Source organism: Agelaius tricolor, unplaced genomic scaffold, assembly GCF_023055355.1.
Source record: "Agelaius tricolor isolate 1412-34295 unplaced genomic scaffold, bAgeTri1.0.p SCAF_27, whole genome shotgun sequence".
Taxonomy (NCBI): domain Eukaryota; kingdom Metazoa; phylum Chordata; class Aves; order Passeriformes; family Icteridae; genus Agelaius; species Agelaius tricolor.
The window spans coordinates 6,120,187-6,134,678 of NW_027269287.1; the positions used below are offsets into that span (position 1 = coordinate 6,120,187).

At 36.5% G+C, this 14,492-nt stretch overlaps 1 protein-coding gene across 3 annotated transcripts; it reads right to left on the reverse strand.

Annotated features, from left to right (window-relative positions):
• Positions 1-525: 525 nt before the first annotated feature.
• Positions 526-11,323, reverse strand: CETN3 (centrin 3). 3 transcript variants are annotated; one of them, XR_011682576.1, is made up of 5 exons: positions 11,179-11,323; positions 8,967-9,102; positions 7,157-7,271; positions 3,526-4,710; positions 526-971 (listed from the first exon to the last, which is right to left on the reverse strand). XR_011682576.1 is itself a non-coding variant. In XM_071448728.1 (5 exons), exons 1-5 carry the CDS (start codon positions 11,193-11,195, stop codon positions 928-930), a joined length of 471 nt encoding a protein of 156 aa, XP_071304829.1. In that variant the 5' UTR covers positions 11,196-11,323; the 3' UTR covers positions 526-927. The 3 variants fall into 3 exon arrangements, 2 of the variants coding, with proteins under 2 accessions (XP_071304829.1, XP_071304828.1); XM_071448728.1 differs by having other exon boundaries at positions 4,519-4,710; positions 7,190-7,271; XM_071448727.1 differs by having other exon boundaries at positions 4,519-4,710.
• Positions 11,324-14,492: the final 3,169 nt, after the last annotated feature.

Below are 14,492 nucleotides of genomic sequence, written 5' to 3' on the forward strand. Positions count from 1 at the left end.
TCATACTCATCCTAGAAAATACTTGTTAAGAGCCATCCATAGGCTCAGTCCCAAACACTGAATCTTTTCCCCTAAAGATTCACTGCCCAAACAAATCTTCTAAGATTGCAAAATACAGGTGAGGAGTCGTGGGGGTTTCTTGCAGGTTTTTTAAAATACATTTTCTATTTCACGTGGGGTGTTTTTGCTATTAGATTCTAAAGCAGACTACTTGGCTTGCAGGAAGTTTGCCACTGTCATTGTCTCCACAACTGTCAGAATTGTGGATACTGGAGAGAGAATTGCTGGCTGACATCGGAGTGATTTAAGCATGTTTGAAATCATGCACAGTTGTGTGTCACTTGTTATAGTACAGGGGTAACAGAGTTAATAAATGGCATCTTTGAAGATGCATATGCTTGCCCACTTAATGTTGCAGTTCATCTAAAAGAACAGAAAAGCTTATAAATGAAAAAAAACACATTTTCTCTGATTCATTGTCCCTTCTAGTTAAGCTCAGATTACTACAATAATAACACTTTCAAGCAGTAGTAAAGAATGTTTTATTAAAATGGAAGTTTTTCAAACCTTATGTATCAAAACTAAGGCCACAACTAATGCTAACACAAAGTCAAGAACCTCAAAAGGTTCTTATATGATACAATTTAGAAATCTGAGACAAGGCTATTTTACAAAGTTACTCAAACATTCTGAAATGCAGCATTACTTACTTGTTCTAAAATATTACATCAATTATCCTAGTGATAATATTTAATGATACAAAGTACTGAATTATCAGTGCATATAACCCATTTTTATTTTGGTCCTGTGACACCTAACTTTTTGCACCACTCCAGCTATCAAAATAAATGAAAGTACAAAACATTGTAATGGAAGCTGCCAACAACTCCTCCCTTTTGTGGTCAGTTAATTTTTTTTCTTCTAATGCTAAATATCTCCAGTCATAATAGCAATAAATTCTTCTTGATTGACTGCAAAAAGAAAAAAGAAAAAAAAAAAGAAAATCATTAGACAAACAGCAATAAACCTTAAATAAAATAATATATCTGTACTTTAAGTAAAGGCTTTTCTGTTAGTATTTGTTGCATCTGATCCATTACTATAAGTGTTTACAAATTTGCTTCTAAACAAGGGTTTTGCAGGGGTTTTTTCATGAAACATGGAACCAGAATGCAACACTATGTGGAATACTAAATCCAGAATCTAGCTCACTTATAATCACTTATATTATTTCTAATTATAAAAGTAAAAAATATTCTAAAAGTGAAATATGATAGAAAAAAATCTCTGAGAACCATATGTAAGATGGCTATGGAAAATAGTATTATTTTAAAGGTCTATAAAAATGTTAAGAATGGTACCTAATTTTTATTAAATAAATATTCTCGAGTAACAATACCTTAGTTAGTTATGACTGAATTCAGTTTTATTCTTAAAATCATAATTCAAAACATTTACATCCAACTTATCATCACAGATCAAACAACACTATTCCTGTTTCCCCATTCTATAACACTTACCAAATACAAAACAAATTTTAAGATTGTTTAGCAATTATTCCATAAATTAGATAGATTTAAAATAGACATTTGATGAGCCTTTCCCATCTGAACTTTCTTCATTCTTCATTTATAATAAACAGAAATTTTACACAAATGCACTTGAAGAAATAAGGTCATAATAACACATTAATCAGTGCTCATTAATTATTTTGCTGCAGTTATACCTGAGGTACTGACCTTACTCATATGTTAAAACAGTAAAACAGTGAACCAGTGAACATGTTCACTCTGCAACTAATTACTGTACTGGGGAATGATTAGAGTAAGATGGTGGTATGGAAAAGACAAGACACATAAAAAGCCCTGACAATTATCCATCCCAGACAACATGCTCAAGCTATTCCTAAACAAAGCACTGCAAAGAAGGAACTACATTCACAGCTAGAAGAATATTAAAGAAATTCAACTATGTTAAAGAATAAAAAAATAAAAAAACCTAAATATGTCCTGCTGTGATGTATGTAAAAAAATAGGAAACAAGTATATTTAGTCTAGCTTAGGGCCCTATGCTCTGAAATACCAGTCCATCACATAGCTACATCTAGTCCTATGACACAAAAATACTGTCACTGTATGACTTTAAAAGCACTTCCACAGCTTTTATCACAGTAACATAGTAACAACACAAATTCAAACATCGTCTCAAAAATATTCTCTGGTTTACAACATCCTTGAAATCACGCTGCAAAATGGAAATACAACACTGTAATGACAAATTTTGGAACATTCAAAGAAACTTCAAAAAGCAGTGTAGTTACAATTCCCAGTACCCAAAGTAATCCCAGTTAGTCCCCTTCAGATATAGGATCTGTTCATGAGTTAAGTACCATGAAAGCAGAAGCACTGTTTTTTCATGGCACCAGATTTCCCTCAATTCCATGACGTAAGTAGTCATAAAAGAACAAACTAGAATCAGAACTAATAGAAAGAGAAAATTGACTTATAATCTTGAGTGTTAAAGGTACATATTTTTTCAGAGGTGGGTTTGGGTACTTGTCTTAATGTTGTGCCAAAAATCTGAGGCACGAGACTGAATAGTGTTTCCCACAGTTGCATCCACACAAGATGATCAAAATTGCATGAACTGACACGACAAAGTTTTTCAAGTTAGTTGTGCTCAAAACCAGAAGTAATTATTAAACCCAGGAATACCAAAGTAAGATTATTTACGTAATTAGGGGAGACAAAAATACATCAAATATACTTTCTTTTACAGAAAACTGTGTAGTAATGTACTCTACCAGTAGTTTTACTGTGAACATAAGGGTTCATGTAACCTGAGTACCATACAAGATACCTTAATTCACTGTGAGCAAAACAATCTCTCAAATGTAATACAGGGTTTAAACCAAAAGTGGTACTATTCCTGTATTTGATATATCAATTAAAAATGCTAACAATTAACAGTTTGAATTTTTTTTGGAGAGCAGGAAAAGAAGGAGAATTAGATGACAGCAAGATTTTGCCACATTTGCCAGGTGTTTGAAGACAAATGAAATCGTGATTCACAGAATAATTAACTTTCTCAGAATGAATCTTGAAAAGCTAGGAACAGCCTCAGTTTTCTTTAAAGAAGAAAAAAACACACAGAACTTTAAGGATAACAAAAATTATGAAATTTATGAATTATGAAAAAAAATTATGAAAATTATGCTGTCACTCTTCCATATTCAATCTTCTGCTTGATTGCTCTAACAAAGACAATGAATGGATGATTGAATAAGAGAAAACTGAGCCACTTAGTCACAGCTGATCAATCTGATTTAAAAAGATGTAGCACTGACACAAAATAGTGACTCAGTAACCCTCCTGAAAGGAACTAACAGTATATGTTCCATATGTAGTACCCAAATAGCAATGTGACGAAAGAACATTGATCCACAATTCTGACATCTCATTTGGCAGCTCCAGGAGATCAACACATGACAAAACATATTTGACAAAGAGTTATAATTTCACTCACCTCTACGGCTATGACTTCCAAAAATAACACCTACATTGAATAGCATAGAAGACTATCTGTCAAAAGGCTTACAACACAATTTTTTCCACTAGTACATGTGCATTTTGAGCCCAACATATGCCCACAAGCATAAATATCATTGTCACAGGAAAAACTGATGACCTGCTAGTGAAATCTAAGATATGAGTCATCACCCTCTAAGAATGGTGCCTGATGGACTGATACAGTCTTTATGTGCAAGATCTTTAAGTGAGTGATCTTCAAAATTCAGGTATTAAGGTTTCTAATGTAAAAATAAGGTTGTTTTGAAGATAATGAAAAACGCTTTAAGTTTCAGTTTTCACAGTGATTTAACACACATAGTATCAAACTTGATTTGCTAATTCATTCTTTATCTACCTAGTAAGTTCCTTCTGTAGCCTACTCTGTATTGACTTTGTCAGTTGCAGAGCTATTTTTCACACTATGCTTTTCAGCACTCCAAGAATCAGAAGTATGTTAAGGAGTCATGCAAGCTGATCCTACATAGACCCAGGCTACTTCCAGCATGATTTATTAGCTTAATGCTCCATAACTAGTGCTGAAACCACAACAATGACACATTGCCACTTAAAATATATTGAGTAAGTGACCAAAAATCTTTCTCTCAGCACTTTATTGCTTTTACTGATTAATAAGGAAATAAAAATGTAATGTAGGTACACAGAATCTCTCTTACTTCTACCTTCAACTACACTTTCACCCATCTTTTTAAATAGACATTGGGCTGAGTAAGAGTTGGTGGTGAATCAATTCTTAAACTCCAGGATTAGTAGCTGTCAAAAGCAATTGTCTGCATTATTTGTAAACTAAATTATGAGATGATGAAGAAGAAACTAAGATGAAAGTAGTCTAGAAGGAAATGAAAGAGGACATTTTCACAACAAAATAACACCTAAAAAGAGAACAAAATTAAGAACAAGATGATATGGTGTTGTATTTGCCAACACATACTTTCTCCATCTCCATCCTTATCAAATTCTTCAATCATAGCCCGCAGTTCTTCATCAGACATATTTTCACCCAATTCTCTAGCAACCCGGCGCAGGTTTCTCAGACTTATTTTACCAGAGTCATCATCATCAAACAATTTGAATGCCTTGAGTATTTCTTCTTGAGGGTCTCTGTCCAGTATCCAATCTGTCACTGCAAAAAGGATACTTAAGTTAGACTAAAAAATTCAAAAAGGTAAACTCAGAATGACCTTTGCAAACTAGGACAATATGAAGAACACACTGATTTCACCTGCTCTTACATTTCTATAGAATTCAATATTTGTTTGGCTGTTGCCTGACCTCTCTTTCTCACCTCTGTTTTCCCAAGTTGAGTTGCTCTTGGGGACATAACTGCTGCCGTAGAAAGCTGCATGGCAGTTCAATCACACTTTCCAAACATTTTCCAATAGGAATTTAAAGTATACAAAAGATGCCTCTCTTTCAAAATTCCAAATTTTCAGAAAAAAACCACCATCAACTCTTTTAGATGAAGGTGTGAATTTTTTTTACTTTACATGTTTTCATCAGGAGAGAATTTTGAGCTGGAGAGAACACTGAAACAGTAGGTTCCACACAGAATCTTTCTTTTAAAAATAAAACCACACTAACACAAAAAGCCCCCATAACCAAGCAACTGATCACATCCCAGCACCCCCAAACCTGAAAACAAAAAAAGACTAAGCACAGGGGCTGTGAAGAGGATGCTGCTATGAATTACAACATGTTTATTCTGAAAAGATTCTTCAACCTTTATTATTCTTTTCAAGACAACCATTTGTCAGTTTCTGCAACAGAAAATACAAACTTGCCTCATGAAATATGAAGCAATTGCTTCAGAGCAACCAACAACAATGTATCTCCACATCTTTGGACCTACCAGTCTTGCATTGCAGGGCAAGTCTTGTATTATCAAGCCCTTAAAATCACATCAACGCTGTTTGCACAGAAAGAACTTTTCATGCTTATACAAGCCAACTAGAGGAATCAAGTTTATTTATCTGCATATTTACCCTAAATTTAAATATTTTCTTTTAAAACAACAGTGCTGCATGACAGTATTACACAATTTGAAAAGTGCTACCTTTTGTGGCAAAAAGACAACTGAAAAACAATAAAATGTCTCTAAATACAAAACTATACAAGATAAAATATAATTGCATCTTTATGTATTTCAGTTGAACATTAAATTAAGAGAAATTGATGGCTCAAGAATTGTTTACCTATATTCAGCAGCTCTTCACAGTTAATGTCTCAATAAGCTATTTTATCTTACTCCCCAGTCTTTCTGTTAGAAGTGATATCGTATTTAATTCTGTGTCAGTCATATGGCACCACAGCAATACGCTACTTCAACTCAAGTTTTCCAACAGGTTCAATCCCCTTCTAAGTATATACTGTACTTTCTACATGAATTTCCTGGCTTCTTGCACCACTTCATGACACTTGATATTGACAGCCAGGAGAGAACAAGAAAACAATGAACATGACTGGGCATCGGGAATTTAAAAAGTAATTGCATGGTAATTACAGTATATTAATTTTATATAATATTACATAATATAATATGCAATTTTAAGACCAGTGTTACTATGAAATCAATACACTAATTTTCTTCCTAATACTTCCACATAGACTTTATAAATCAGAAAAGACCCAAAAATAATGTTCTCTAACTTTGAATATAACTATAAAAATATTACCTGTCATTAACAAGATATTTTGTCCAGTACTAACCTGTAAAATAATTAAATGCTGCCACATTTCAATCACTAATTCTTTTGATACATTAAGATGATTGCTATTTGTAGCCAAGAGCAAGTACTGGGGATTTGGGTGTTTTGTTCCATAAAATCTCCAGAAATAAAATACCTTGAAGAAATGGACTATCATGAGCATAATGAACTATAATGAACGTAATAAGCTAGAAATATAAACCCACACAGATTGTTTTTTGGTAAACATAAATTGTATGCAAAAGCATAAATTATGCATAACAAAAATCCCCGAAAATCTTTAAAGAAACATCAAGTCTTAAAATTCTGCAGATCACCACAAACTCAAAGTACATGAAATTTCACAATATGCAAATTTCAGATGGAAGACACAACTAATGCTACTGGCTCTATCAGCAGTTGAAAATTCTTGAACAATATTTAAAATCTAATATTTCAATTTCTCTAATCTTCTTTATATATGAAGTCTGTAGTTTGCTTGTCTGTGTATGCATTCCTTCTCATGAAATTCAACGCCAAATATCTTTTCCACAGCAGGGAGAATTTTACAGAGATCATGAACAGGACAAGAACATCTACACTTTAAACTAGCATTAATTCCTCTGTTTAAGCTTGAAAGAGATTGAAAGAGATTGATACCCTACTTCCTTTTATACTGTAGCTTTCATCTCTACATATCAAATTAAGAATTCAGCAAACAAGTATTTATCTTCCTTTACTATTGACCTATATTAAAGTATTAAATGAAATCTCCCACTTCTATTTCTTAAATAATTGAAAAAGCCCACAAAGTACAGCTTTGAAATTGTACTCACTATTATAGGCTAAATATCTCTATAGGTAGAAACACAATCAAACACATACCAACTTCATTAAAATCTTCAAAAGTGATCTTGCCTGTTGATTCGCGATCATAATCTTTAAGTATTTTCAGGACATCAGCTTTTTTCACATCAAAACCCAAGGCTCTCATTGCCACCTTTTGGAATAAAATGGAAGTGCAATCATAGATAAGGATCAAAATAAACATTTAATAGGTTTTCCTTTTTATTTCATTTATTACCTTCTTTCCAAGAGAGAAAGAGCATATCAATGGTTTAGTAACAATAATAAATAAATAAATAAAAATAAAAGAGGTTGGGATATTAAAACCATTTAGAACTACTATTAAGAAATGGAACATCCAGTTACAGTGAGAAAAAAAACCAAAACTTTGCATTTTCAGGGATTTTACAGACTGGACCAAATCCATCTCAGGACAAGTAAATTTATTCCTCATCTCTAAAACCATTTCAAAATCTTATCTTCTTAAGACAAAACTGGAAGTCATTCTGCAAATTGTATGCAACTGTATATGCATGGTCCTACAAGACTTTTAACTGCTTTTCTAGCCACAGAAGCCAACCTACATTTTACTTTTCCATTAGTGTAGAAGTCCACATTTAGTTTCCCATTTCACCTCAGAAGGCAATTGCTCAGCACACAGCACCCCTAACGTCCTCCAAACTGATGAATACAGGCTAACCACATATGGAATACCACTGAAGTAATTATTCAAAATATGCTGATTTTTTGTACAGGAGACAAGTAATTTTTTTCTTTATGTGTTTCTGCTCTTTCACAGTATAAGCTTCAGGGTGATAATATTTGGTTAGACAGCTAAGAAAGAGCTTTTCAAGTAATAATAACTGATGGGAATTCAAAGCATACCATAACCAGAAAAAGCGTAACCGTAACCAAGAGAATGCCCAGCACAACCCTAGTCATAGTGACTTCCAGCAAAGATAAAATAAGTGAACTATGAAATAAAGAGAAGGTAATTGCTCTACCTAACACACTCCTGTAGCAGCAAATTAAATAAGACTTTTCTCCTTCTTCAAATTACTTGGTAGAGCCACACTATAGAGCCAATACACTGAAGTAGGCATTCTTTAAAAAAAAGAAAAAAACTCACTCTATATGTGACTGAAACACTGGCCTCTCCAAAGCTACTTTTTGTTCTTGATGTCTTAATTAGAATAAAAATGCATAGAAGATTTAAGGTGAATTTAGTGAACCCCACTTACTACTCTGTAGACTTTCTGTTGGAGGCCTTACCTAGAAATACATCCTAAACTCCATCTGCTAATAGCTATTGTAAGGAGCATCCTTCTTTGGGAAGGGCAACTACTGAACCTCCCTCAAAAAGCACACCTTATTCCTACAAATCATAGGCTTTCTTTTGAAAAATACAGGTAAGCTTTGGCTTGTAGTCAACAGTTTTACAAATTTAATTTACATCTTTTACTTTCACATCTGAAACCAACACCAAGCTTTAAGTTATACAGTGTCTTTAAAAATAATCAAACAGTTTTTCAAGAGTTTTTCCCTCTGTCCAAGCTTATCCTTGGACAGTTTTTCTATCTGTCCAAGCTTATCCCAGGTCAACAATTATACCAGGGTTATTTAGAATGCTGTAGCAATTCTGTTGCACATGAAGTATATAAAGTGGGAAGAAAATCTTATTACACCAATAGAATATTTCCCATTTGTTCTTTATTTTTTCCTTTGCTCCTTTAACCCAGCAACACATCTTGAAGGAAGTTTTTAAAGATATAGCCAGGATCTTAAGAAATCACTTTGGAACAGATATATTATCTGCTATAAAATTGCTTAAATGAAAAGAAACTTCTACCTTTAATTCATGATAATTTATCGCTCTATCCTTGTCTGTATCAAACAATTCAAAGGCATCTTTAATTTCTTGCTTCTGTTCCTCAGTCAGTTCTCTTCTTTTCTTCTTTTTAGTTTTGTCTACTGAGAGCTCATTCCTATATAAAGAAAAGGAAACGTAGTGTAACAGATTTCTACTGGGAAGATGACACTGTAGATAACCTTTTCCTCCAATAAGAAACTCATCATAATTTTAGGAATCACTGCCTTACCTAGTCAGTATTTTCCCAGCTTGTATTCCCAGTTTAAAATAACTTTAGAAATAGACAATTACCTTGTGAAATCTGAATGACACCTCCCATCTCCCACCCAAAATAAAACCAGCAGAGGCATTTTTGTTAATAAGCAGTAACAATAACAACAACAAAAAAAAGAAGGTAGAAAAATTACCAGTGAAAAAGTCTTCTTGAGGTTACAAACTAGATTAGCAATTGAAATTATACAACTCATGAAAACAGTTTGTTTCTACACTGTAGCTTAAAAAAAATAAAATAAATTTGGGCACTGACAGGCCAGGGGAAGCCAAACTAGGCCAGACAGTCTAGCTACTAAAGCTAGCATTAGGTGCTACAAATCGGCTTTGTTGCCTGTAACGGTTCTTAGATAAATAATACTTGCAGGATTTTTTTTAATCCCTTAGATCCCACACATACACATTGTTTTGAAGATCTTTTGCTCTGTTTTGGTATATACAAAAGAGAAAAGCCCTCCAAATCAGCAAATCTTGCTCAAAGACAGCCCCCTTTTCTTTGGCTAGTCTAGGAATAAGCTTATGTTTTTAGAGGAGCATAGTAAAAGGACAAGAGACAATAGCTACAAAATTTAAGGGAAAGAATTGCAGCTGGAGGAGAAACTGCAGCTGGATCTAAGGGAAACCATTTTCCCAGTGCATATGGTGACATGCTAGAACAGTTCCACTGGGAAGGAGTCTCCATCATCAGAAATTTTTTGAACCTGACTATAAAAGGTGCTTAGCATCCTCAGCCAGCTTTATGTAGAAGGTGCTGGACTAGATGACTTCTGGAAGTCCCTCCTAACCTAAATTACTGTATAGTTTTTGTTATACTCTCAGGAATATTTTTTTATTCTCATTTGTCCTTTTGCACTAGAAGCAGAATGAGTGCTGTATCACCTAGTGTAGAATGCATAAAGATTACTAATCAGAAAACTGCAAGATTATTTTTCTAAATCCCCTCTTAGTAAGCTACTTTATACCCTTCATTGTTGACAATTTGCTAATTTTAATCAAATCCTAAGCTTAAACACTTATCTAGCTTTTAACAACTACTGAAGCAAAAATCCCAAATACAGACAAGAAAAATGCAAGCTGCAGAAGCTGAACCTGCTTCAAACCACAATACCCTCAAAAAGTAAGATCTCTTTAACAGACCAATTGAGACAGTAAGATTTCACACAGGCTTTGGATTACTACAGCTCTTGAAAGGACTAAAATAACTCTGAGCTAGCTACGTAGTTAGGGTAGTTCAGATCTAGGGAGCCCAGATTTTGTGAGCTACGATGAAGAAATCAATTTATAAATCTGAAAGCAGATTAATACCGAACTCTTCTGAAAGAGCAGTCTGAGTGAGTATTTAAGTGTTCATTTAGTGCTTAGCATAAAATAATTTATCAAAAGAAAAAGCAGTACTCAAATATAAGCAGTTCAGTGCCACTTCTGCAACTACTTTAACCATACTAAGCATGAAGTTCTTAGACTTGAAAATTAAGGATAACAGTTGCCATGAAAGCGTATTAATTACACTTGAAGACAAGTATTTGCCAGGTAGTGGGATTCATAAGCCAGGCTCCTTTATACAACAGCTACTAAATCAGAATTTATAAACAAAACAAAGCCGAGCCATTTAACTTTATGCCTATTCACAGGCCTTTTGAAAGCACATCAATCAGACAACTCAGAAGCAAACCTCTCAAGGCCAGACGCGCCGGACCCTTCCCACCCTTCCCTCTTCCGCCAGAGAGACGAGCCTGATCCGCCCCCGGCCGCGCCAAACAGATCAGATGTGACCGGCTGGTGGCCGGGGATGACCCAGGCCCCGCCACGGCCTGACGCGCCCCGCCTTACGCCAACAGCTCCCGAACGGGGGACGGCCCTGAGGGATCCCCACCCGCGCTCCCGAGCGGGGGAAGCAGGAAATCGCCGTGCTCGTACCGACCTGAGGGCCAGGCTCATCGTGCCGCTGCCGGGAAGCCGAGTCCGGCAAACGCGCCCCCTCCCCTCCGCACGGCCCGGCCGCGTCCGAGCCCTAGCAACGCCGCGCTCCTGCCCTGGACGACGCCGTTCAAGCCGCGCCCCCACCAATTACCTATGTCTGATTGGCCGAGGATCGATAAACTCCCGCCTGCGAGTCCTAGGCGCTCTGCTATTGGCTGAGATCCTGCCACTCAGCGCGGAAGGGGCTGTCTCTGCTCTGAGCTGGCGATGGCTCGCGGCAGCGCCTTTGGCCGCTGAGCCGTTTCGGCTGCGAAACGGGCAATATGAGAAAGTTTTCCTAAGGAAGGATGTTTCTTGATGTTTGATCTTGATTTTCAAACCTAATCAACAAGAAAGGAGATTTAATTCTTGAAACAGATAGACGCTACAAAGCAAGCTTAAAGTGATGTCCAGGCGTTATAAAGAAAAATCTTTTGTTGGAATTTCCTTGTTAAGGTCTAGCGCACGACGTGTTTCAGTGATGTCAGACAAACAATTCAGAATTTCTTGGCCACAATTTGGCAGAACCCCCAAAATACGGAAGAAATTATTAAAGGCAACTCAGCAACTGTGCTGAATCAGCTCCAGCAGACCACTTACCAAGCTACCCACCGACTCAAGGACTGGGCATGTGGACTAATTAGCATGGGAAGTAAGAGAATAATTAACACACAGAAGATAGAATAATAATTAATACTAGAGCTATGTAACCTGAAGCCAATGAACATTAATGCATTTGTTAAAAACGCCAATCACTTGTTTTTAAAATTTTTAAAAGTTTAATAGTAATAAATTGGTTATAAAAATAGTAATACAATTAAAGTAATAATAATTTGGACAAACTGAATTAGGACAATATGAGACAATAAAGATAAAGAGTTACAGACGTCCGGGTACCTTTTTCTGGGCATCACGAGCCTGAAAAAGGACACCTGTTAACAAAGGATTAACCCTTAAAAACAATAGCCTGTTGCATATTCATACCCCTCATACATGATGCATAAATTCCATTCAAATACAGGATTCTGTCTGGTAATTGTCAACTTCTTCCTTCAAATCCTAACAGCGCCTTCGAGGCGGGAAGAAGTTCGTTTCTTCTGATAAGAGGGCCATAAATTCTTCTTCTCTGAAAGATTTAGGTGTCCTGTGGCTGCTATCTCACTGCGAGTCCTTTCTTTTTTAGAAAAGTATCCTACATAGCATCGTTTCTATTTTAACAATTTTTATAACCTAAAACTATATTTAACACAGTACTTAAGAAAACTAATACAGCATTACTTTCTAACACAACACATATAATATTCATTTTAATATTTGCGAAAAGCCAATCATAAAGTACATGCATTTTTCACAGGAAGCATTAACCAAATGGTGAGTGAAGTGTGGGAAAGTAGCACCAGGAGCCCCCAACTGCACCAAGAGCCCCAAATTGCGCTGATTCATCCCCACTCTCACTTCCTCTGCATGCTGATCCTGGATCTCAGCATAGGAGCCCTTGGTTCTTGCCTGAGCTGTACTGGGGTTATTCCTGTTCTTGTACTGTGTGCTGCTCTTGCTGACATACCAGAGTTCGTGGCCTGGCCACGAACTTGAGTCATTACCTTGCCATTGTCTACAGTCACTGGGCTGCTTACAGGTCAAGTTACTCTGCAGGGAGGTCACAATCCCTGCCTGTGTTGTGACTGCGCTTCGCTTCCAAGTTGTCCTCTCTCACGGTGTACCCGTGCCCTGGCTGCTCTGTGTCAAGCAGAGTGAAATACCTGATACTGATAGTCTGTGTGTGCTTCTGGGAACTGGAGATCCACATTCAGGTCCCTACTTCTAAATTTATAAGCTAAAAAGTTGCTCCAGAAACCAAAGTTCCATTCTTCGTACATTGATTTAAGTTAGCAGCAGTGCTCATACTGCATGTGAAATAGAGATGCAAAGAATTCCAAAGAGAAAAGACAGGCTCAAATAATAATATCTAAAAATATGGTGGTAGTGGCAGTGACTTATAAATCCTTGCATTTTCAAAGTTGGATAAACCCGTCCTAAAATGACCTCTTATGAATAGAGTTGGTAAGTTAGAATAGCACTTGCCTGTTCCTCACGCATACATATTGCCAGCTCAATAAGGAAAATAATTAATAATGAAATATACTTAGGGATGCTACTGGCTTTTACTTAATTTTTAAACTCATCTATTGCTTTTAAAAAGTCATTTGTGGGGCTGTCTGCCAGGTCTGTCTTCCCTTTGAGTGAAAATAAATTCTTCTGTAGTCCTAATTTTATTAGTATTTGAAACTATCCTACCACTCTGTTGTCCTAAGCTGAATTTGAGTGTGCAGAAGACTATAAACCTCATCCCAACTGCTCAAAATCAGATCACATATCAGAACTGTAATTAAATTAATCCTGAATTTTTTAAAGGAGAAGTTGGGCAAGATTTCATGCAAGTCAAGAGAGTTCTGTTCATGTCACTCTTAGAACAAATCATATGTAAAAGTACAAAGCCATTTTAAAAACATACCAAGTATCATTGCCAGTTTGATGATTGTGAATGCATTTCTTTGTGCATCTGGACCAAACTCCTGGGAAATACCTGGCACAATTGCAGAAGTGTTGCCTAAGTTTCTGAGCCTTTTTCCATGTCAGGTCCTTCTAAGTTTTTTTTGTTGTTGTTGTTTGTTTGTTTGGGTTTTTGAAGTTTTTATTGTTTGGTTTTCCAATTTTAATTTCTGCTGAGTGCCTGATTGCCTCCCCAGGACTCTGTTGGGCATGTGTGGGAATATGCAGTTGGCTCTAAAATAATTTTTTAACCTATAATTTTTAAATTATTGTGAGATTAGTCAGTCCAATAAAATCTGAGTCGTTAGGAGTAACTATGCTGAAGATGGTTTTGGATAGCACAGTAAAAGCAAGGAGCAGACTTATAACACCGCTGGTTTCTATTTTGATATTCGATTCTGTTATTTTCATGGTAAATGCAGCCCCCGCCCGACTTGTGGCCACCGGGTGGCGTCGCTCCCCGCAGCGCAGCGCTGGCGCGGTCAGCCGGCAGGACAGCGAGGGGACATCGCCACCCTAGGGACACTGCACGGGAAGGGGCATCCCGCCCCTACGGAGCCTGCACGTGCAGTAACAGGCTTTGGGGTAGGATCCCACTACGCCAAGCAAGGCGCGGCTGTGTAAGCTAGTAAAGTGACTTCGCAGCATTCTGGAGTGCCTGGACTACTGATGCACCTCGAACGGCTTTCTGACTGCCCTGAAAACCCAGGGCAATACAGCTAAAAT

Bases quoted from the DNA above. Each gene is read 5' to 3' on its own strand.
- CETN3 (XM_071448727.1), bottom strand. The intron at 4,711-7,156 runs GTATGTGTTTGA...TCCTTTTTGCAG, and splicing joins TGAAGATTTTAATGAAGTTG to TGACAGATTGGATACTGGAC. The intron at 972-4,518 runs GTATGTGTTGGC...TTCTTTTTGCAG, and splicing joins TAAGGATGGAGATGGAGAAA to TCAATCAAGAAGAATTTATT.